At 28.3% G+C, this 25,920-nt stretch overlaps 3 protein-coding genes across 5 annotated transcripts; 1 reads left to right on the top strand and 2 right to left on the bottom strand.

Moving 5' to 3' along the window:
• Positions 1 to 9,929: 9,929 nt before the first annotated feature.
• Positions 9,930 to 12,428, top strand: LOC124920791 (eukaryotic translation initiation factor 3 subunit J-like). The gene is made up of 7 exons (XM_047461347.1): positions 9,930 to 10,098; positions 10,677 to 10,742; positions 11,133 to 11,251; positions 11,437 to 11,579; positions 11,700 to 11,847; positions 11,925 to 12,084; positions 12,173 to 12,428. The coding sequence occupies exons 2-7, from the start codon at positions 10,730 to 10,732 to the stop codon at positions 12,265 to 12,267; spliced, it is 678 nt and encodes a 225-aa protein (XP_047317303.1). The 5' UTR covers positions 9,930 to 10,098; positions 10,677 to 10,729; the 3' UTR covers positions 12,268 to 12,428.
• LOC124920792 (centromere protein V) lies at positions 12,402 to 13,178 on the bottom strand. The gene is made up of 2 exons (XM_047461351.1): positions 13,046 to 13,178; positions 12,402 to 12,895 (listed from the first exon to the last, which is right to left on the bottom strand). Exon 2 carries the CDS (start codon positions 12,869 to 12,871, stop codon positions 12,449 to 12,451), a length of 423 nt encoding a protein of 140 aa, XP_047317307.1. The 5' UTR covers positions 12,872 to 12,895; positions 13,046 to 13,178; the 3' UTR covers positions 12,402 to 12,448.
• Positions 13,179 to 14,499: 1,321 nt separating this feature from the next.
• Positions 14,500 to 23,208, bottom strand: LOC124921868 (kinesin light chain 3). Of its 3 annotated transcripts, none has more exons than XM_047462569.1 (18): positions 22,976 to 23,207; positions 22,579 to 22,677; positions 21,726 to 21,901; positions 21,538 to 21,642; positions 21,354 to 21,454; positions 20,084 to 20,162; positions 19,889 to 19,900; positions 19,737 to 19,802; positions 19,346 to 19,414; positions 19,217 to 19,273; positions 18,761 to 18,838; positions 18,294 to 18,391; positions 18,166 to 18,211; positions 16,447 to 16,574; positions 15,446 to 15,557; positions 15,167 to 15,229; positions 15,011 to 15,082; positions 14,501 to 14,913 (listed from the first exon to the last, which is right to left on the bottom strand). In XM_047462569.1, the coding sequence occupies exons 1-18, from the start codon at positions 23,082 to 23,084 to the stop codon at positions 14,734 to 14,736; spliced, it is 1,650 nt and encodes a 549-aa protein (XP_047318525.1). In that variant the 5' UTR covers positions 23,085 to 23,207; the 3' UTR covers positions 14,501 to 14,733. The 3 variants fall into 3 exon arrangements, with proteins under 3 accessions (XP_047318526.1, XP_047318525.1, XP_047318527.1); XM_047462571.1 differs by having other exon boundaries at positions 14,773 to 14,913; positions 15,153 to 15,229; XM_047462570.1 differs by lacking the exons at positions 19,737 to 19,802; positions 19,889 to 19,900 and having other exon boundaries at positions 14,500 to 14,913; positions 22,976 to 23,208.
• Between the last annotated feature and the right edge of the window lie 2,712 nt (positions 23,209 to 25,920).

The raw sequence follows: 25,920 nt of genomic DNA on the forward strand, positions 1-25,920 counted from the left end.
AATCACCACATATTGAAATGTAAGGAGACTTAGGCTTCAAATACTCTGTGATGATCCTTTTCTGATAATTGGAACCCTTAATTACATCAGAAGTTATACCATGTTTACTGCATAAACAAACTCTCTACTGTAGAGATGTTTAGTAGTAGTAAACATACAAAAACTAACCTAAATATATCTCTATCTTCATTAACAAAAACTGACATATTCTTCCCTTCAACACAAAAACTGACATATTCTTTCGCCAACACAAAAACTGACATATTCTTCCCGGTAACACAAAAACTGACATAGTCTCCTTCTAGTTGATTAATCTCTATTATCAACTCCTTAGGTCCATCAACTTCATTTAATTCCACCAAGTAGTTTATACTCTATACACTCCTTCACTAAGTACTTATAGACTCCTAAGTCCATCTATTTCATTTAATCCCGCTGTATTAGGCTTACATATTTCTGTGTTACTGTACTAAAGTCCTATGTATTGCCCTACTAGAAAAACAAAAAATAATAATAATTCTATTCAGTACCCAAAAACGGGAAATTTGATGAAATAACCCTCGTATGAGGGTTATTACCATATTTAACATAGCCTTACCAATTTTTTCATATATAACCTTTTGTCAGGGCAAAATGTCTCTTTTGCCCTTTAATTTTAAAAAAAAAAAATCATTTTCTTTTCCGTCTTTTCCCTTCTCCCCCGTTTTCCCTCCCTCTCCCTCTGTTCAACTCCCCCTACACCGAAGACGACCAATCAGTCATCCTCTCCCCCGAACCCCGACGAGCCCCCGACGACAAATAAGAGCCCCCGACGAGAAGCAGAACTCTAGAACGACGAAGGTGAGTTTATCTTCCATGTTTTTCCCGTTTTCTATCCGAGTTTTCCCGTTTTCTATCGTTTATATTTCATGCATGCTGAAATGGAAGAAGGGTTTAGTGTTTATTGTTTAGGTTTAGGTTTAGGTTTAGGTTTATTGGCTGACTGAATCATTTTGGGTTTAAAATGCATCTGTCGAAGGCTGTTACAGGTTGTCGAAGGCGACAGATGCGCATTCGTCTGCGACAGATGCGCATTCGTCTGCGACGTTTGCGATATGTATCTCTCAATCTCCATTTTATGTTTTGCTTACTGGTCTATGCATGTGTTATTTTGATGTCTATAATCAATGAATGAGCATAACTTCACTAGCATGTACGTTTGAATGCTTTTGAGGCACACAGAATGGGCGTTGAGGATGGAGTCCGAATGAAATGGGTAATAATAACAATGGGTGGGCACACAGAATGGGCGTTGAGGATGGAGGGAGCCCGAATGAAATGGGTAATAATAACAATGGGTGTGGAGAGGTGAATGCACAAAGGGATGATCAGAGAGAACCTTCAGAGTATTTTCTGAACGACGAAGAGACTTATAATGGGCAAAACGATTGGCATGATGGAGGGGTTGAGTTTGATTTAAATGCTAAGTAAAAGAGGAACAATTCTAAATTTGAATACAAAGAATGATATTTTGATTGATTGATATGTTTGTGAATTAGAAGGGTTTTATTTTCATCACTGAGTGGTGGTGTTTGTTGTTGCAGTTTTTTTTTGTCATAATCATTTATATTGAAATCAGATTACTATAAATGATGTTTAATTGTTGATATATGTGTTGAGAAATTAAGTTTCATTTAAATCAATCAGACATGTCATGATATTGATAATTAATAATTTACTGTCCAATCTAATAATCATTAATCAAAATATTTATATTATTGATGTTTTTTACATAAAATTAGTGTTATTTGAAAACAATCAATTGGAGCTGGGTACTAAGATTTAATCATTCTCATCATTATTTAAATTATCATCATGTATCATTTATTGTAAGACACTTAATTTGAATGTTCTAAACAATTGTAAAAATATCTTTGTTTTTCTGACAAAGTCTTCGCCATCAAATGAACATCGCTCTTTTCATCGTTATACTGCATTGCATTGTCGAACACTAGCCTCGTATCAGCAAAAATGTCACGGACATTCTTATAACCAGTTCCATTTTTGTCTCCATTTGATTCTTTATAGTACTAAAGTACATAGGTCTGTCAATAACCTATACACACTTTCCAACATTAAAATCAATATAAATGTAAACCAGAAAAGAAAAAAGTACATTAGACCTTCAATATCAACATACTGCATAAAGGGTCATTCCCACTTGTGCTGAGATATCTGATAAGAAAATCACAATGTCAGAAAGCAAACTAACATTGTTTGTACAAACAATCAAGTAACCAAAAGGTCGCAGGCGAAAAATGCATTGGCGAAAAATCCATCTGTCGCAGGCGAATGCGCATCTGTCGCATGCGACAGATGCGCATTCGTCTGCGACAGATGCACATTCGCCTGCGACAACCTGCAACAGCCTTCGACAGATGCATTTTAAACCCAAAACGATTCAATCAACCAATAAACCTAAACCTAAACAATAAACACTAAACCAATCTTCCATTTCAGCATGCATGAAATATAAACGATAGAAAACGGGAAAACTCAGATAGAAAACGGGAAAAACATAGAAGATAAACTCACATTCGTCGTTCTGGAGTTCTGCTTCTCGTCGGGGGCTCTTATTTGTCGTCGGGGGCTCGTCGGGGTTCGGGGGAGAGGAAGGGTTTGAATCGTCGTCGATGTTTCGGGGTTCGGGGGAGAGGATGGCTGATCGGTCGTCTTCGGTGTAGGGGGAGTTGAACAGAGGGAGGGAAAACACGGAAAAAAAATGATTTTTTTTTAAATTAAAGGGCAAAAGAGACATTTTGCCCTGACAAAAAGTTATATATGAAAAAATTAGTAAGGCTATGTTAAATATAGTAATAACCCTCAAATTTCCCCCAAAAATTGAGGGTATATTATTAAAAAAATCCTTATCTTCTATAAAAATAATATTGGTAATAAATTAATCAACAGAAATAAATAAAAGATAACAATAAGAAGAACATAGGTTCAATTCCATCCTAGTACAAACAAAATTATGATAAAAAATCATAACAAAAACAACTAACATACTTTCAAACTCAAGTCTTATTTCTCATCTTTCTAATCAACAACAATACCTAGATCAATTTAAGAGACTACAAGACTTGTTTCATACGAGGTAATAAAATAAAGATATTTTAATATTTTAATTAATAAAATAATTAATTTAAAGATTAAAATAACAATTAAAAAATTAAATAAAATCTAAAAAAAAACACATCAAACAAGCTCAGTAGAAAATGAATTTGTATCATCACATTGAATTTATATTTTAAATATATCTCTCTTTCTCTTTCTCTTTTTTATATATATATATATATATATATATATATATATATATATATATATATATATATATATATATATATATATATATATATATATATATATATAGAGAGAGAGAGAGAGAGATTTGTGTTGTTTTTATGTAAGGATATATATTATTATATATAACATTAAAAATTATAATAAAATTAAAATTATTATTATCATAAATTATAATTATTATCATTATTATAATAATAATTATTATTAATATTATAAATTATTATTATTATAAAATATTATTATTCTTATTAAAATTATTATTATGATTATAAATTATTATTATCATTATTCTTATAAAAACTTATTATTATTACAAATTATTATTATTACAAATTATTATTATTATAAATTATTATTATTATAATAATTTTTATTATTATTATTATTATTATTATGATTATAAATTATATTATAAATTATTATTATTATAAATTATTATTATCAAAAATCAAGGTTGCAGTAATCGGTAATCGGACATTAATTGACACACGGATTAATGATTAATTGGATTAATCGGGATTAATCGAAATTAATCGAATTAATCGTTTTTAGTCTAAACTCATTATTTTTTAAGAATAATACTAAATTAGTAAATTTCATTCATAAAAACACACCCAAATTCATACAGAGTCACGTTGAATACTAAAATTATCGTCCAAAAGCATATAAAGTTATAAACTAAAGTCTAAAAAGTCTAAAAGTCTAAAAAGTCAAAAGCATCAAGTGCATCACAGTCTCACATATAATAAAATAGTATTTGTTTTCTTACATATTTTGGCTATTCAAATCATAAGTGTCAAGATGAAAAATGGGGCACCTGTGACTAGGAAAGCAAGCATATTAGTTTTTGGCGGTCGAGCTGAATGCACACGCTGGTACAAATAAGAAAGCAAAACTGTTTCAGGAACTTTCAGATGCAACAAAGCAAAATTCAACCATGAAATGGAAGAGGCTAAGTTGCTAGAGTAGAATTCTACTATAGGTTTACCATTTACCAGTTGATGCCTTTGAGGAAAATATTCAGGTAACCCATTATCTAAATCTGCTCGACTCCCTCGGAAAACAAAACTCACCTGCGATTGATCTCGGTTGCCAATTGATGCCTTTGAAGAAGAACCCAGTTGATTCAGGTTTACCAGTTGATGCCTTTGAAGCAGACCCCTCACTTGCGATTGATCTCGGTTGCAAGTGGAAATTGATGCGGCGGAGATGAATCTGTCCGATTAGATCAGCCGGATAAGATGGTGGCGGCGAGGCGGAGAAATGGCTGAGCCGAGAGAATGAAGGTGACGGTTAGTGGATTCCTCTCAGTCGGCGAGTCGCAGACGCTGCGGTGAAATGGTAGAGTAACCTAAAGAGTGGGTTTTCAAGAGATTGATGATTTGAAATAAGCCCTTCAAGTAAGGGATTATTTTGAAATAAGCCCTTAAACTATCAGGTCAAACCCAATTTAATCGGGTTGACCGTTGACCGATTTTTAGAAAAAACGAAACGTTTTTTTTCGATTTCCGATTAATCGCGGATTAATCCCGTTTTTTGCATCCTTGTCAAAAATTATTATTATTATAAATTATTATTATTTATTATAAAAAATTATTATTATTATAAATATCATTATTATTTGAATTATTAATAGAAATTATTATTATATACAAATTCAAATTCATATAACCTCTTCTTATTTATCATATTATTATTATTATTATTATTATTATTATTATTATAAATTAATATTATTATTAAAAATTATTTTTATTATTATTATTATAAATTATTATTATAAATTAATATTATTATTAATTTTATTAATAATTATTAATTACTATTATTATAAATTATTATTATTATAAATTATTATTATTATAAATTATTAATATTATTATCATTATTAGTATTATTATTATAAATTATTATTAATATTATTATAATAAAAATAATTATTATTCATATAATTAGAGAGATCACTAATATATCCTCTTGTTATATTCATAAAATAATTATAATTAATAATGATAGTAATATTAATAATGTGTAATAATTATAATAATTATTATTATTATAATAATAATTTATAATAATTATAATAATAATTTATAATAATAATAATTATAATATTAATTTATAATATTAATATTAATTTATAATAATAATAATAATAATAATAATGATAATAGTAATAATAATAATAATTTATAATAATAATTATTTTTATTTTTATTATAATAATATTAATAATAATAATAAAAATAATAATAATATGATAAATAAGAAGAGGTTATATGAATTTGAATTTGTATATAATAATAATAATTTATAATAATAATAATAATAATTTATAATAAATAATAATAATAATTTATAATAACAATGATAATAATAATTAATAATTCAAATAATAATAATATTTATAATAATAATTATTATTATTTTTTATAATAATAATTTATAATAATAATGATAATAATAATTTATAATTCAAATAATAATAATATTTATAATAATTATTATTATTATTTTTGATAATAATAATTTATAATAATAATGATAATAATAATTTATAATAATAATAATTATTATTATTATAATAATAATAATAATTTATAATAATAATAATAATTTGTAATAATAAAAATAATAATTTATAATAATAATAATAATAATTTATAATGATAATAATTTATAATGATAATAATAATCATTTATAATAATAATCATTTATAATCATAATAATATAATTTATAGTCATAATAATAATTTTAATAATAATATTTTATAATAATAATAATATTTTTTTGATAATAATAATTTCTGATAATAATAATTTTTGATAATATAATTTATAATCATAATAATAATTTATAATCACAATAATATGTTTTAATAATAATAATAATAATATTTTATAATAATAATAATAATAATAATAATTTATAAAAATTATTATAATAATAATAATTTGTAATAATAACAATAATAATTTATAATAATAATAATAATTTATAATGATATTAATAATAATAATATATTTTTATAATAATAATTTATAATAGGAAAATTACCTTGGGAGCCCTCTAATTATTTCAATCGCTTACTTTTGGCCCTCAAATTATTTTTTGTAACAGATCGCCTATTCAATTTTTAAAAAGGTCACTAATGGCCTTTCCGTCAACTTTTTTTTTTTTTTTTTTTTTTGTTAAATATAACGATTTAAACTTAAAATATATTTTTATAATTTTTAATGATAATAATCATTTTAATAATAATATTTTATAATAATAATAATAATAATAATTTAAAATAATAATAAAAAACAACACAAATATATATATATATATATAATATAAATTTAATGTGATAATAAGTGAGACCTACCCAATTCATTTTCTATTTAGCTTGTTTGATGTGGTTTTTTTAGATTTTATTCAATTTTTTAATTATTATTTTAATCATTAAATTAATTATTTTATTAATTAAAATATTAAAATATTTTTATTTTATTAACTCATATAAACAGTTCTTGTAGTCCCTTAAAATGATCTAGGTATTTTTACTTTTTCATTTTGTATTGTTATTGATTAGAAAGATGAGAAATTAGACTTGAGTTTGAAAGTTTTTTTTAGTTGTTTTTGTTATGATTTTTTATCATAATTTTTTTTTTGGTACTATGTTGGAATTGAACTTCTGTTCCTTTTATTGTTATCTTTTATTTATTTTGATTAACTTATTACCGATATTTTGTTGATAGAAGATAAGGATTTTTCGAATAATATATATACCCTCAGTTTTTGTGGTAACAGAATAAGATAATTTGAATTGTTATTTTTTTTGTTTCTTCTAGAAGGACAATACATAGGACTTAATAAATAGCACGGCAACAATTATGCCTTGTTGGTTGACAAAACTATTTCAAATAGTCTATGTTTAATAAATATATTTTATTTTGGGGATAATATAGATTATTCCAATCATTCTTGATTATATATTATTTGCGGGACAATTAGTTTGTATTTAAACCCTTATAGATAAGTCAGAAGACTTTTATTATATATAATTACACTTTTTTTTGCAATTATATTATTTTATTAATTTATTATTAAATAATATGATAAATAAAATATTTACATTTATTATTATTTCATTATTTTAAAATAATTTTGGGTGTGAAAACTCCTAGTAACATTACTATTATATATATCATATTTATAATGATCTATAAAAATATATTAATTTATTAAGTAATATGTATAAAATTTTAAATATTTAACTAAGTTATAAATATCTTTCTATCTATTATTCTATATAAAATTGTTTCTTTTTTATATATATAAAATCAAGAATTTAACTCTAAGTATTAACTATTATTATTTTATGTTCCAAATTTGAATATTTTAATAACTAATTAAAATTATTGATTCATCTAAGATTTTAGTTAGGTTGTGTTTATCAGATTTGGATTAAAGTTTGTTTGATTAATAAACTTATTTTGGTCAAATCAAATTATATTCATCCTTACTCTCATTTTCATTATGGAGATAATCATTCTTTTGGTATAAGTCTTGTTTAACAAATTGATTCAAGCATATTAAGGATTACAATATCACATTTTATATTTGATAATCTCTAATATTTAGATTTTGACTATATGACTATCGGACATATTCATATTCTTCAACATCGATGTATTTTATTGCTTGGAGATAATTTTAGGGCACACCATTAATACACAATATCTAAATATGGAGGAGGAAAATGAGTAATAGTATCCTCGTCTCTTTAGCCTACAACATCGTTGATTGAAAATAGAACAAATCATATGTGACGTCATTTGGGAATATAAGTTGAAAATGGTAGAATTTAAAAAAAAATATATATATATATACAACGTATAAGAAGAATTTGTGCATATTTGTAACACGAACTAATATTTTAAATGATTTTAGGTATTTTAGATATAAATTTAAACAAAAAAATAAATATATAAAAAAAAATTACAAATAAAAATAAATTTATAAGAAACAGCTTAGTACTGTTTTTTTACTCACTAATAAGAAAGATAAAATCATATATGACTCTCTACACTAGGATGAATGAGATCTCTCTCCTAATACTTAATATTCTCTCTCATAATTATAATTATAATATTATATATATTAATTATATTGTTTTCCATAATTAAAATAATAATATAAAGAAATTATTTCAATTATTTATATAATACAATAAATTATTTAAAATAAGATATAATTTATTAAATAAAATTTTAATAATAATTACAATTAGTAACAATAATATAATCATTTTATATAATTAATTTTAAATATTATATATTAATAATAAAATTATAATAAATTAATTAAAATATAAAAACTTAAAAATAAAATAACAATTTTATATAAAAAAATATTTAATAAATTAAATATGAAATATTTTAATAAAAAATATTATTAAAAAGTTATACTATATATGTTATAATATATGTTATTAAATAAAATATTATATTTAATTTGATCAATTATTAATATATAATATTTTAAAAACTCTTTCTTATATTATTTAAGTTTAATAAAAAAAATTATTTATAATTAAAAAAACTTATATCATTCAACTATTTTTTATTATTAAGTATTATAGAAAAATATATATAATCAGTATGATAAGATATTATATTTTTATATTTTATTAAATTATTATACACTTCAATATTTTATATATTTTAAATCTATATGATATAAAAATAATAATATTTTATATTTTAACTAAATAAAATATAATAAAAAAATTCAAACACCATACTTTTATCTATCATATTCATTCTCATTCCACACATTTATCAATTACGTTTATATTCTCATTCCTTTATTCGAACCAAGCACCCCTAAGTTAATGATAATTTCTTATTATTATTAGTTTAGAGGTATGTTATGATTTAATGGTTATAAATTTATAAAACATCACTCATTCACAGTTTAAATGTTTAATTTTTGTTTCGTCTCATTTAAATATTACTTTTTAAATATTTAGTCCACCAACCAACAGAATCACTGTGATTGGTTTGATAAATTGCTCGATTTTAACGTTTAATTTTGTTTGAGCGATTTCAATTCGATTTAATTTATTTACGACCTTAAAATTGTACTATGACCCATTTAAAACAATATAATTTATATTTATACATTTTAAACTTAATTAAATGTATAAAGAATATTATACTTATTATTTATTATTGTAAGATAATATAACATTATAAAATTTATATTATTTGATTTTAAAATTAATGGTATGAAAATAAATAAGAACCATTTATTTATGAAAAAATATTAATGATAAGAGTGTAAAAATATGTATATTTAATCTTTTATATTTGGTATTTGTTTAATATAGTTATTATCTTATTTCTTATTGGTGAAATAATTAGTTTTGAAAAAAATATATCAATGATAAGAGTGTAAAAATATATATAATCTTTTTTATTGGTGAAATATTAATTTTTATATGTGAAATAACTAACTTAACCGAGCAAAATCCGGTTATAGTCCAAATCCAAATCCAAATCTATAATTTGGACTGGGTCATGACGGTTCGTTAAGCCAGACCAATCAATATAAGACGGCACCTGCCTCGAATTCCTCTCTTTCTCCAGCAGCAGTCACGCGATTCAACTCAGGGTCCAAGTTTGAATCTTCTGCGTTTGGCGATCATAATTTCCTTTATAGGGTTTTTTCTAAACTCTTTACTCTCTGCAGCTGATCCAAGGCAAGTTTACTGACTTTGTCACGGCTTTCTGCATCTATTTTGATGCAAAATCAGTTTATTTCTTGGAATCATCTAATTCTCATAAGTTTTTCTTTTACATTAGATTTTTTTAATCCCCATTCGTAGTTGATTGTTTGCGATCTTTCTCTTGAACAGTGCAATATGTTTAAATCAAAGGGTGTTTGTTGTTTTTAGTTTTTTTCTGATTCCGATCATTAGCAGATAACAACACTATTGAGTTCTGTCAATTTAGATGGAGATATAACTTTGTGATTACTATTTCTAAGTATGAATTCAATATTCATTAAGATGTTTAGTTTGAGAAAGCTAAAGAATTTTCTGCAAATCGGATAATTCAGTAGGAATGTTGTTTAGTGCCATCAAAACGAAACTTTGGAAGATGGGTATGATGTTATTTTCTGCTGTATCTTATTTGATGCTCTAAGAAACTAGAAATAACAGAGCATCTTCTTTCTGGAGAATAGATAGTTTTATCAGGGCAATTTTGAAGAACTGTTTCCTGTTTTGGTCTTTCAGGTTTTGATCTAACATATCTTTTTTCCCGTGTGTAAATGCAGATTCAAGAAGTTAGAAGAAGGTTAAAGTTTTACTTAATCAGAAGTACATTACAATGGACGACTGGGGTAAGACTTTCTGATTCTGTTTACCAAATGCAATTTTTTAACCACCAAAATCTCATTAATTTGGTTCAGTTTAATCCATATGAATTGAACTATCTGATGATATATGTGGTTAGACTTGGATGTTTACAAAGAGTTGAAGAACATTTTCTCACATGATTATGAATTTATGGTACTACTTCTTGCATATCTGCTAGCAAAAGCAATCAGCCTTTTAGATTTTAGCTAAGGATGGTTATTTGGTGTTAAGACATTAAAAAATGTCATTTATGAGTTAATACTAATTGTCTCTCATAATTAAGGCTTTTGAATTTATTGTTGTCCTAGATTTTATTCATAGTCACTGTTTGTTGGAAACACAAGTGTGATGATGTTCTAATTTACTTCTTACAGAAGACGAACCTGTTTCACCTGTTATTAAAAAGGAGCAACAAAGAAATGCGTGGGATGACGAAGATGTGGATGAAGATGGTATAAAGGATTCTTGGGAGGATGAGGAGGAGCCTACTCCAGTAATGTTCTATATTGTTCCTTTTTTCCAATTGATGTATTTTCTAATACGACGCATCATCTTTTATGCTTTAGTTATTTGTACCCTATAACTGGTTGAACATTCAGATGATATAAAGTTACATGGAATCTGCTGTTAATCTCTTTCTGATGTCGCGTCTTCTCTGTTTAAATGATATATTATCAGGTGCCTGCACCTGTTGTACCTCCTGCTGAGAAGGTCCCAAAAAAATCAACTGCAAAGGCTACTAACAAAAAAGGGAAAGCTGTAGTTGAAGTAGAAAAGGAAGAATCACTTGATCCCGTGGCAGAAAAGCTTCGCCAACAAAGGTGAATTATGTGTGATTTGTTAATGGCTCCTTAAAGGCTACTCAAATGGATTGGGCATTGAGAATTTCCTTCATTGTTTTGTTAATTGGAGATGTTGATGTTGTTTATATTTAATCGCAGGCTTGTGGAGGAAGCTGATTACAAGTCTACTGTGCAGTTGTTTGCTAAAAAAGTCGATGAGAAGAGTCTTGATAGTTTCATCCCGAAATCTGAAAATGACTTTTTAGAGTATGCAGAACTCATTTCTCACAAGTTACGTCCTTACGAGGTTAGTTTGTTGTTTTGGTTAATAATACACTGTCGAATGATGAAATCTGATAAGGAATTTGATGTTGATTTGAATAGAAAAGCTACCATTACATCCGGTTGCTTAAAGCTGTAATGAGATTGTCAATGAGTGACTTGAAAGCTGAAAACTCTAAGGAGGTTGCTTCTTCTGTTAATACAATTGCAAATGAAAAACTTAAAGCTGAAAAGGAAGCCAATGCTGGTAAAAAGAAGACAGGTAATTAACCAGGGTTTTTTTTGTAAAATCATGCACATATATTGGTTGCTGCTGAAAATAAAATGTTGGACTTTTTGTTCTTTGGTAGGTGCCAAGAAGAAACAACTGCAAGTTCAAAAGGTAGATGACGAAACGATTGTTGAAGGATATGATGATGGGTACGATGATTACGACTTCATGTGAAGTTTTTTTGTGGACGAACTTGCATTCGATTCTTTCTTTTTTTGGGTTTCTTTCTTTTGGGATCAAAGACTTGGTTTTTGTTTATATTTATTTGAATGCTTTTATTATGCAACATTATACAATATTTGAGTACAAAACAATTTCAATCCACACATCAAACAAAATAAGTTCAAAATACACTTTAAGAATTCAGATTCGAACATGATGCAATACCAGTCTTAACATATGATCCCTCCCAATTGTTTCCATCAAACTTCTTAATCTCAACATGAGCCAGAGTTCCAGGATCTACACACCTGAATGTAACAGCAATCCCATCTGGGTTCGATCGCGGGATGTAGAATGAGGTTATCCCGCATACTTTACAGAATTTATGTTTAGCTGTGTGAGTTCCAAATGTGTAGGTTGTTAGGAACTGTTCAGAATCTCCGATCAGATTAAACATTTCTGATGGAACAATGAAATGGGTGTTTCCCCTCATGGAACAATCAGAACAATTGCAGTTCCAAGCTACAACACTATCAGCTGCTTTCACTTCCCATCGAACTTTCCTGCAATGGCATCCCCCTTTATGAACTACTACTAGCTTCGACTCATCTTCCATTATCAGGTTTCTTTGGCCAGTTTTCTGTAAAGAAAACGAATTATTAACTTTGAGAAATTAGGGTTCCGTGATTTCCTGATCGATCCCCAAAATCAAATGTTCATCGTCATCATAGATACTGCTAAAACCCTAACATTAGTAATTATTGTATGTTCCTTTATAATACGAACTTACATCCACAAAAGCGATCGGTTTGGATCTTCAATATGCTTTTCAAGTCTTCATCTCCATTCCCCGCTCCTCCCCCAAGGATCTCAAATCTTCATCTCCGATCCTCCCTCCCCAAGAACTTATACTGTCATCATCTTCTTGGTAGATATTATTATTATTATATCTACCGTTTACTACATGTTTAAATTTTTTTCTAAAAAAAAATTAAATATTTTGATACTTATCATCATATAATCTCAAACACTTACAAGATCCGAAACATTTAAAAGAAGTAACTATTGGTTTTAAAATCAAAATACAAGTAAAACTCAAACACTTGCATATCTTTATTTTTTTTAAAGAATTTTAACCAAATTTTAACATTTCAACTCCAATAATCAGCCTAACAGAAATGGACCTCCAGGTTTAGAAACATAAATTTAAGCAAAAACATGAATCTCGAACATTTTAAAACATGATATATGACAAAGTTATCTTTTTAAAACAGAATGTTGGCAACTGAATCACCTATGCATAATATAATGTGAAGTAACACTAAAGTTATCTATAAAACGCTTTATTTATCGCATCGCATTAGAACATTTCCATGAACATTAAAGTGTACTTCATCGGTAAAATCATAACTCTCAAAATGTTTAAGAGAAGATCAATTTTCGTAACCTAGAACTTTGAACATTCCAAATAACATCAAAATGTGTTTCATAATCATTAAAAACAGATGATAGATAGATAGATGAAACAACAATTTTAACTTTAAAAAAAGAAAACCCTAGTAGAATTGAAATTACAGCTATTTGCAGATTGTATTAGACAATTTGAACGAAACAAACGAATTCAAAACAAATATTCCATCAAAGAATCGGAAAAAAAATCAGTATATTACCAAGATAATCGAAAATCAAGGTCACCTGAAATCCAACTTAAAGCCGAATACTCCGAGTTCAATTCAGTATAACTAAAGAGTTACTTCCACAAAAGAGGATACCGATTGTCATAAGAAGATTCACCAAAAACGCAGATAATAATGTTAACCTTACGAATCGGTCGAATTTCGTATTTTAAAACTATGCCAAAAACCAAAAAAATAGTCCATTTTTATTTTCTACCACCTATATAATTTTAAAATAGTACTTTTATATATATATAAAAAAATTAAGTTTTAATTAAAATTATTTATTTTTTAATTAGTCTAATAAAATTATATTTAAATTTATTATGTAAACCAAAATAAAAATTACATTTATTGTAAAAGTCCTTACATATAAAAAAAAATCGGGATGATATTTGAATTTCCGTCCCGATTTTATTTCAAACACTAATAAATACAATTAATATATAAAATCACCCATATATCTATTTATATGATTCCCAAAACCAAAAAATCTCTAAAGTAAATATGATTCACAAAACCGAAAAATCTCTAAAGTAAAATGTGATGGGATGATCAACCAAACCAAATCTGCCCCCATTATCATACCTACATAAGTAACCTAACCTTACTTATGTGGTGTTATTATCTAACAAAAACTAATGAAATATTTATACACCCTCTTACAACAATTAATTTTTTTTGTTAGAAAATAATATAAATAAATGAGATTTTGTCCCAAAAAAGATTAGTAATGCTTCCAACAATTTTAAGTCTGTATTATAGAAGAAAAAGGAATCCTTGTATTCATATGCAAGTTTTTTTATGGTTTGCGCTTTTGGTCCATCGAGTTGTCTCTCTCGACACGTCTTATCTCATCTTGCAGCTGAGTTTTTTCTTGTGAATGGCGGGCGGTTCCATAATCGTCTATAAGAGCTAAGAGACGTTTCATACATGATACATACTCCAACTTTACTTCAGGAGATACTTCCATTGTCACAAACTGAAACAACAAAGGAACATACCATTATTAATGTTAGGGTTTAATAAATTCACCAAATAAAAAAAAATATATGGTTTTTATGATTCAGTTACTTTACCTCCTTGAATGAGGATATGCATTGTCGTAGAGCACTTTCAGCCTCTGGAATGGAGGAAGGCTTATCACCACCCTGTTCAGAAATCATCAAACATGCTCAATTTGCAGAATATATTATCAAAAACTGAAGTTAAGAAGTATACATGAAAATGCCAACCTCAATTTGCAGTAATTCCTGTTTTTCGATCTCCAACTGTGCAAGGGCATTGTATGCCTGCAACTGTAGCAGAACTAAGCATGTCAATGTGAATGATACTGATTCATGAATCAATCAAGAATTGATTTTAAATAGATGGAAGCCAATTTATTCGGGACCATGCAGATCCACTATTTCATATCCGATTTTGTAAAAAGCTAATTTTTCGGGAATCTAAGACCAAGCATCTGCTAAACTTTGATCACATAAGCATTTAAAGTAAAAGTTATGGGAGCTAACCAGTATAACCAATGCTACATGCACATCCTTTGTGGCTCCTCTTCTAGATAACCCATAAGATTGTTGCCCCCCACCTTCCTTTTTGGATTTATAAAGAATTAGCTTAGCTATCCTGCAGTAGTCATCAAATTGCATATGAAAAATCCATAACTATATAGGAAATTATGACACCATTAAACATAATTAAATTGTAAAATCAAAGTAAATATATGGTTTTTTGAAGCAACTCATACAGCTGTTATGTAAGTAAAAGTATGAGAGAGGAGTTTAAATAAATCTAAAATATTAAAATGTTACATTTGAATATAACGAACACCATAATTTGGAATTTGGATTTAAATATTAGGTAACTATTATATTCTGTGAACATTGAATTCTATATTATTGGAGTGTTTTGGAGAATGAAAGAGGAAGAAAGTATTATGGGAATCTAAAATGGAGTAATTTAAATTCACTGAAAGAGGATTCTCATTAAAAATCTAAGGCACATACAAGCTCCTAAATTTTGAAAAAGAATAACACAAACTGTTATAGAAATAGAACAAATGCACACATAATTGGGATTTTAGAACACTAGTTTTTTGGGTAGGATTAATTTATATTTTTGATTGCGTTTTGTAAAAACTTAAACAATGATTTATAACACGTAAGCAGATGAATAATTATGTATTTCCAAAAAATAATTTATAATTTGGCATACTTATGGATTTCTATTAGCCACATATATTGCTATCTTTGCATTTTAGGCTAGGTTGTAGTCAGTTCAAGAAAAGCTACTTGAAGAGGCTGGTTAGTGAAACTATACAAAGACATTGCATAAAAGGCTTTTTAAGGATAGAGACTTAGCAGTATCCAAGAAATGCAAAAACATCAACAAGTAAATAACTGCATTTTATGAACGATTTGAACAAAAGCCTGAAAAGGATGATTCGTTAGACTAAAGTTGAACCAATTTGACTATTGGTTTACAAATACCAAAGATAAGAGTGAATGATGCAAACCTTATTGAATTGCATAGGTAACCCTTTGCTTTGTCAAGCTCAGCAAGTGCTTCCGAAATATTTGTTTTCCTTAACAGGCTCGATTGTAGCATTTGCACCCTAGAGATATGAAGCATGTTTCCAGCTATCTGACATTGAAACCCAATTCATAAGGCTATCGTTAAAAGTGAAACTTAATCCAAAGACAGAAATTGAGCACAAAGGATACTAGCCGAACCTAATTCTAATACTAGCTGAGCCCAACCAACCTTAACTCTAGCATCATCAAAAAACCTCAATCATAGCCCACATAAATCTCCCAGAAACATCTCTAGCATACAATATTCATATTGCATTTATAATCATCAAGCCCACAATCGGTCACACACATTGGGCTAGATATTTTATCCGTTTATTTTAGAATCATCTTAAAGAGAAAGAGAAGTTGAACTATCCTAGCTGAAAGAATTCGATTTGTTTGACTATGTTATTAACCGAGCAGTTTGGAGAGATTGTTGGTCATTTGTTTATGCAGTTCGGTTATCATAAATTAGAAAGTTTGAATGATTTTACTCGCACCCTTAATTGGAAGATAGTATATAAAGAGAAAAATGAATAAAGCTAGGTTTTGGTGCATAGTGGGTAGAGATAAAGAAAGAAAGAGTAGGTTAAATTAAATTGGGTTAGTTAAGAGAGAAAAAAAATGGTTGGAGATACTAGGTATAGAGAACGTGAAAGGATAAGATTGGAAACTATAAAGCAAAAAAGAGTTGGAGGAAAGTGAAGAGGAGACTACGAAAGTAGATCGAAGCAACTCAGGCAAAGTTAAAGCCAAGGAATGAGCAGGTAAATGTGAAGTTTCTGAAATACTTCTTTTATCAGATAAGTGTTGGCTCAACTAAAGTAAATCTAACCCAAAGGAAGGATGTAAACACAGTTCACAAACAAACATCATCATATGCAACAGTTCAATCACCATTAGTAAAGCCTAGAGCCAAACAGGTGAGGATGCGACGTGAATATAATTGCTGGAATTCGAGGAATGCAGATTGGGATTATAAAGCAGAGTAAGAGTAGTCAAAAAGAAAGCTCACAATAGAATCTGAATTTTAAAACTGTAGGTCTTGTATGCTTTTGCTGTTTGATAATGTAATCTTTGTTTGTTTGTTTCCAATCAGATACTCTACGGTCGTGTTTGTAGTCCTTTAATCAAAGCTAGGGATTGTCTAGCTTTAATTTTGACCCTTTCTCCCACTCTTGGGATTTTTAATGAAATGTCTCTAAGCTGTTTTCCAAAAAAAAAAGAGTTGGATAGTGGGTGTGAGTGAGAGATCATGAGAGAATATGAAGTTTGGTTGAATTGGGGAGAGTGAAGAATATCCATGATCTGCTGAAAGTGGACAAGAAATTTGGTTGTGGATGCATATAGAGGTCGCTCAAAGTGGTACACACGAGTCATGACCATTTCAAGGTACACTGGTACAGTCTAATCTAGCTCCTAACATGAAATATTCACGTGAAATATTAAACTTATCAAAGATTTTTAAAATAGTTTAAATTATAACGGAGACTTTGAATTGAATGATCATGTTACTCATCTAATGGTAAAAAAAATTATCATGTACAAATTAGTACTCAATATCACAAGGCATGCGGGTTAAGCCTAGTTGAAATACAAGAAAATGTTAATGATGAACAAGGGATTATAACATCTTTAAAAATGAAGGCAAAAGCAAAAACCTGCACATGCTCTTCAGGAAGTAGGGTTTTCCGAGCCTCAAGACATCTGCAACGGAAAAACGACTAATCTAGTGGATTTTACAATTTGATGGCATTTACATCTTTGAAATAACTCTTTATAAGTTCACCTATCTAGAAGTTCCCTTGCTTCTAGTAATTTCCCAATTGATTGAATGGTCAAGGCAAGGCTTTCAGCAGCAGTTACAGTGTCCAAAGAATTCCATCCCTATGGTAGAAAAAAAATAATAATTTACCAACTTATGGGAAAGAATTCTATAAAATTTTATAAAAATACAATATAAGTAAATATGTTTCCCCCCTGCCAAAAAAAAAAAGAGATTTTTTTTAGACTTTACATGAAGATGGGTGTATGTTTTCTCAGTTTGCAATCACAATGAGGAGACTTCTTTTGTTTTATTTCAAACACTAAGATGCACATTTAAATTATTTAACATATTCCACCTCAAATATGATGAAAAGTTTGATGCATGCAAATCAAAAGTAGATGCAAAGTGTGTCTGCTCGTATTAACCAAGAATCATGTCAGAAAAATAATAATTTAGAAAGAAGAGAAGAGAAAAAAATGAAATCCAACCTTTGATAATTCCATAAGATGCAGAATCTTTCTTTGTATATTCTCGGCCTCTGCTAGACGACCTGACTTTGCATACATCTGTAAGCCAAAAATGGGGGGGGGGGGGTTTAAAATAATGGTATAAGCATTTCATGTTTGTTTGAGATTATGTATGTGGTGTGAGAGAGAGACAGAATCCTCTAATAAACATGACATTCAAAGTCCACACCCTATTTTGGCATTAGACTCCTGATTTTACAATCTCATATCACTGGCTTGTTCATAAACAAACTTAAAAGAAAAGAGATTAATTTTGCAAGTGATATGATAAAGTTATACCTTAATACACAGTTTCTGCATGGACATGTTCAGATGAGAAAATGAAAGGAGCTCAAACAAGCTCATAAAAACAAGGATACAAAGTAAAGAACAAGACATTCTAAGAAGGCATCATGAAGACAATGTGGTATATATAACCTGGGCAAGAAAACGAAGTCTCCTCATGCAACTGATTGATTCCCCTTGACCAGCTTCCTACACGGTCAAAGAAGAATTAGAAGAATATCACATTGTACAATCAAGATTTAATAAATGACTCTCAGACACCTCTAGTATCACAATAGACTCTTGTATAAGGGCCTCAGCATCTTTCTCTTTCCCTTGGAGATAAAAGACCTGTAATTTGAAACAAATTCAAATTTACACAACTCTTATTTTTATCATACAATACAAAATTCACCAGGATTACTTGTATATAAAAATAAATATCATCGTAGAAAAACCAAATTATACAAGACAATTGTTGAACTGTTTAAGGATGTAAATGAAATCACGATCATTTCCAGAATCACATTTTGGTTCTAATAATCTATAATGAAATTATGTTTTGATATGTGATGATAGAAACATAAACCATGCTTGTAGTAAGCAACTTTTTGTTTTTAATGATTAATGCTTATGAATAGAGTTAAACGACATTAAAAGTTATGAACATCACCGTTCCAAGATGATACATTGTGTCTGCATAATCTGGGTGTCCATGTCCAAGAACACGCCTCTTTATCTGCAATTCACCATATGTATACGGAATCAGAAGAGATATTTTGTAAGGAAATTAAAGGATGGACCAATGAGTAGAGCTATTCACACCTTCAAAGCACGCTGCCCAGGAATATAAATGATGAACACAACATGACAAAGTTGTTAGAAGTTGGTGATAGCTGTAGCACACAATGTGCTTTAAAGAAAATAGTGTACAAGCAAAAACTTTTGGACAAAACATTCCATTCTGTGATTATACACATCAAATACAAACTGGAACCACATTCCTAGAGGGATTCTTACCTCATAGCATTGATGAGCTTCTTCCAATTTTCGCCGTACAAGATAGAACTGGCCTAGGTTGTGATAGGCAACCGCAACTCTGAAAACATTGGGAATGAAAAACTAAAATCAATGCAACTTTTATGGCAAAATAAAAGAATACCATATATTACGATTATACTTGCTCTACAACTACTTTTATACACTTTTGCTAGTCACGACAACTTTGCTACTAAAGTATTAGTCATGGATAGATTTATTACTAAGGTGGCTATGCAGCTTCCCCAGAGGGGGATACTTTTTTGTTAACTGATTTGCTATGGGACTTATGCAGCTTTACCTAAAGCAATAGCATTTATTTATTTATTTTGCACAGTATGCGTCTTCAATTCTGAGCTTTGTTTGAATTCTGAAGCTCGTACACTTACTTGAAAATAGAGACTGAAGCTCTTATTGTCAATATTACTGATACTACTTAATTTCCTTATTGGAAAGTGACTTTAGTCTAATTTGATATGAAGTTCCCAGATGTATCAACATTCAGGTTCAATTGCCATAGTAGTCACAACTCCAATATTTGGTCGAAATAGGTTAAATACTGATGTATGTAGTAGTTAATGTCAAATCAAAATTAGAATCAGTAGCAAGTCAAAACCTGCATTGAAATAAGATTGTTGTTGCATTTAGCTCTTATATGAACCGTAAATTGGGACTGATTTTGAGAGAAAAGGGGCTAGACTTGGAAAATTTAGAGACAGACATAAAGAATTTAAGAGAAGGGACTAAAATAAATACTTCTTCTATTGATAAAATCTTAATGTCATGAAGGAAAATAACCCTATTTAGAGAACTAAAACCTAATCCTAATGAAAACCCCTATTTATGGTGCACCATGACCTTTTGCACCATTAACCCTATTTACCTGGAAGAAATCAAACCTATTTAGATGACTTAAACAAGATCTGGTGCAAAAAGTCCTTAGTAGGCTTGATTTCTTCCAGGTAAATCTGAAATATCAAACTGGGTTTTTTTTCTTTTTATTTTTGACTCAAAAGTATAAGAATCCTAAAAACCAAACAAAGCATAAGCTCAAAACAGATCTCCCTTTAATTCCCTATCGTCGCAGCCATCAACTTGTTAATAAGGAAGAGACGAATATTGACGAGTCTATCGGGTGGTTTAGATTAAACATTAGGAGAATGTAATTTATAGGAAATACTAGATAAAAACCAATTAAATGAAATAACAATTTCCTAAATAAGCACAAATGAGTCTAAAGCTCATGCATTACCGTACATCTTCTGGCCCAAATGAATTTTCAAGTATTTTTATTGCATCCATATATAATGGTTCTGCTTTCTCGAAAGACTTCTTAAGACGGTATAATTCTGCCTGCAACAAAAACCACCAGGATAATCCATTTAAGTACATCAAATTTAGGGACTGTTAATTTTGAAAGACAGTGAATCACAAACCAGATTGTTGCAGGCAGATGCAACATGAGGATCCCCTTCACCAAATCCCATTTTAGCTTCTTCTAGTGCAGATAGAAACAATTTTTCAGCTTTATCTAGTTTTCCCTACAGAGCAAAGCGCGTATTGACACAAAAAACTGAGATAGCATCAAATAAACATGCATGAGATTATATAAGTACATACTTACCTGCAAGAACAGGTCTCTTCCGGTATCAGTAAAAACCCTCCATTTTGACGTATGTTCATTTGAGATTACAGAGCCATCTTCAATTCTGCGTAATCCATTGACATCATTCTCGGGGCTTAGTTCAACGGAAACATCTTCAGCAAATGCTGGGCTAGCATTTAAACCAAGAAATACCGCTGGGAACAAGAAAAGTTAAGTCAAGAAAACTAACATTATATAGTATTTTTTCAGAAACATATATAGAAAAAATAAATATTAATCCAAGCAATTCAATGCCAATAGTGAATATGGATGCAACTCTTAGCAAAACAAAAAGATGGATAGAAGTGGAATCAATAGATTTTCAACAGAAACTTTTTTCACTTAATCAGCCAATGCAATTATATCTCTTGGTTACAAGATAAGGACCAGAAACAAGTATATCCAACAAGTAATATTCTCTAAGAAAATAAAACCAAAAAATTAGAATCTCAATGATTTTACTTGTTTTTCAAAATTAAGTAAATATAATTGAACCAGTGAGTAAAATATTCATACCTTCAGCAATAATGGCAGACACCTAAGAAGAAAATAGGGATATTTCAATTTTTCCTTTTCTTAACAAAAGCAAGAAAATAGGGATTCCATGTTTATTTAAGGTAAAGTATGTTATAATTTATTCACTAAACCAACTTGTATATACAGGGTACAAAATGATCCTAAGCCCAAATCAGTATTACTATTTTTTTTTAATCACTACCGATACCCATATCACTAACAAGTAACAAAGAAGGTATCATCATATGTTACAAATCGTACCTCAAAGAATCACAGGATTACAAGAATTTCAACTACATTACTAATGAACTTATACCAGCATGTGCAGACAGATATATCCAAGGCAAAAGCTCCCTGTGATGCTTTCCCCAAGAACGACCTCCATAAGAACATTGACAAAGAACCTCTCTTTCACCTATAAAAAAGCAATAAAATGAATGTCAACACAAAACAATCCAAATGCATATAACATTTTGGATAAAAATAAGAACTTAAAATTTCCCAAGTTGTAATCCATCTTGAAGCTTCAACCATTTGGATTTAAGATACCAAATTTAATGTTTTAAACGAGATATAAGAAAATGCACTATTTGCACAGTCAGAACATTACATAGTGCTTTCCTATGATAAGAAAAAAGTCTCACTCATCAGAATACTCATAATTTTTTTGTAAAAGAATCAATTTTGCTAGTAAACAAAAAGATTAGACTAACCAACATGCATCGGTGGACTGGACAGACTTCGCCAAGAAAATGCTTTCATTGCCCGACCAGGAATTCTTACTTCTCTCAGGAAACGCACCGCTGATTGCCGGAAAGACATCTGTGTGTGTGTGTGAGAGAGAGAGAAAGAGAGAGAGAGAGGGACTTGGCTCTAGAAAGCTTGCTTCCAAAAGGACTACCTGGAAAACGGAAAACCCTCCCTCCGGCCCTGGCCAAATCGTGGTTTATTTTCAGAATTACCCTTTCTTCTTGTTACAAAACATTTTATTTATTTGGGAAAATAAATAAATAGCATTTTTATCCTATTTATATTACAAATATAAGTTAATATTGTTTGGTTTGGTTGTTTTTTCTTATAAATTTATATTATACTTTATTACATTGTTTATATTTTGTCTTGACTCTATGTTTATTTGAATATAGACTTTTATTATTCATAAAAACATGTTTATAAAATAATTAACTAAACAAAATCAAATAAAAACTTACTAATAAAATATGTATTTAAAAAACTTAGGGTTAATATGATAGGCTAGTGTTACTTACCACTAAAGCATAATTGAACTGTTATTATTTTTTTATTTCTTCTTCTAGATTAATAATATTGTCCTTGGTGTTTATTGTTGTTATAGAATAATTAACATGTAAAAATATTAAATATAAAAAATTTAATATATTATAAAAGAATTTGAAATTTCATACATAAAAATGATTAGACATAAAAAAGATTGCCCATCTTATTTATTCACCTGATAAATTTGCAATATTTGATATCAAAGAGAAATAGGCCGAATGAGAAAAATCCTCAAATTTGAAAAGAATTTTAGGTTTATCACCAAATGATATTGTTTTATTGAGTATCGGTTTAGGTTGGTGATTCAATTTAAACGCGAAGTAATTGAGTTAGTTCCTAATTTATTTTAACGGTAATTTATTCGTTCAAACTTTGTTTTAGTATTTTTTATTTTATTTAATAAAGAGGTTAATTTTTACTTTCCTATTCATCCCTAATTAATATACTAATTAAATAATCTTATAATTTGGTTTGATTGTTTAAAATATAATATTAAAGTTTGTAGGGTTTTTTTACTAATATTTTTTAAACAAGTGATAACAAAATTATTTATAAATCTTAAAAGAGAACGATCTCTATCAATCAAAAGTAGCAACAATGGCTGAAACTATGAAATTGTCGAATCGAAGAAGTCTCTTCCTTTAACCTTCAACAACACTGAGTTTTCTACATTTAAAAATAGCAGCAAAATTTTGGGATCTTTCGAAGAATACGTTAAAATATCATTCTGCATTCTAAACTTCATTTTCATTTTGTATATAAACTGCATTTTTTTTTTATATAAAATACATTTCATTTGTATTTACTGCATTTTCATTTGTATACAAACTGTATTTTCATTTTTAACTTAATTTATGTTCATTCTACATTGTAAAGTTTTGTATTTTGTGTTGTCATGTTTCATTAATTGCGTTGTCATATTTTATAAACTACGTTATCATGTTTTATTAACCGCGTTGTGATGTTGTATATTAGCTGCATTAATATGTTTTATATTCTGTATTTTAACTTAATTTATGTAGGGAAATTCTCCCCTAATCCATAAAAGAACTGAGAAATTTAAACAACAAGAAACCACAAAGAATATAATAACACAAAATTTGATATCAGAGTTCGACCCAAAAATGGTTTACGTCTCTGTCGAGCTCTATTAGGAACTCGATTCTACTATCACAATCAAACGTTTCAATTATACCATTGTTTTTTATATATATCACTCACACATATATAAAATCTCTCTCTCTTGGACACTTCATTTAATTGGGCATGACCCATCAACTCAATATCAACAATCTCTACATTGGGTTGATGGGTCGTTCTCTTGTTCTCAGAGACGTATGCAGCTCAGGCTGAGGTGGGCTTAAGTCCACCCAAGCTCATTCTATTTTTTTATATATATATATACCTAGTTTTGTTGACAGGAGTACATAACGCCCACTAAGCATACATAATTACATATACTAAGAAAATTTATATGCGATGCACACAGATAAGAATAAAAACAAAATAAATTAAAAAATTATAATAATAATATTTATTCAATTGTTTACAATTATTAAAATAAAAAATATAACGCTCTCATTCCACATTTTAATCACTTCAATAAAAACAACTTATTTTCTCACATGTTTCATCACATATTTTTTCCGAATGAATCTCTTATCTCGTAACTTTACACTTTCACTTTGTCAATATATATTTGATTCATATTTTTTAATAATTAGTATCGTGACCTCACACTTTGGTCAATCAAATATTTGATTCATATTTGTTTAACCACTTTCAAATTATACTGGTCTATTATCCTTCGACAAACAACATCTCAACCACACTTGGTTAAAGGTTGTACTTATTTTGTTATGTTGCAAGTTCGAAACATACAAATATCATTTTTAATTTTATTTTTAACTGTTTTAAGTTTATGGGCAGGTTAACCCACAATCCGACTCAAGTATCCATTTACTCTCACATAAATATTCAAATTTATAAGAGTGTTCCATTTTTTATTTTAATATATTATTTGTGATTTATTATATTATTATTTTATTATTAAATTATTATATTTATATTTGTATCCATGTATATTCACGAGAACAATTTCCAATAATGTGGGGATTGTTGGAATTAAACTAACTCCATTATTTAAATGAAAATGATATTTGGGCAAATGAAATTCACATCAAATTCATATGTGAATTAATGATAAAATTTAATCCAAATTAAATTCACACCATATATTCTAATGTGAATTAATTTTGAAATTTAATCTAAATAAAATTCACATCTAATTCAAATGTGAATTAATGTGAAATTAATCCAAATGAAATTCACACTAAATTCAAAAATAAATTAATGTGAAATT

This window comes from Impatiens glandulifera, chromosome 1 (genome assembly GCF_907164915.1).
Source record: "Impatiens glandulifera chromosome 1, dImpGla2.1, whole genome shotgun sequence".
In the NCBI taxonomy this organism is placed as follows: domain Eukaryota; kingdom Viridiplantae; phylum Streptophyta; class Magnoliopsida; order Ericales; family Balsaminaceae; genus Impatiens; species Impatiens glandulifera.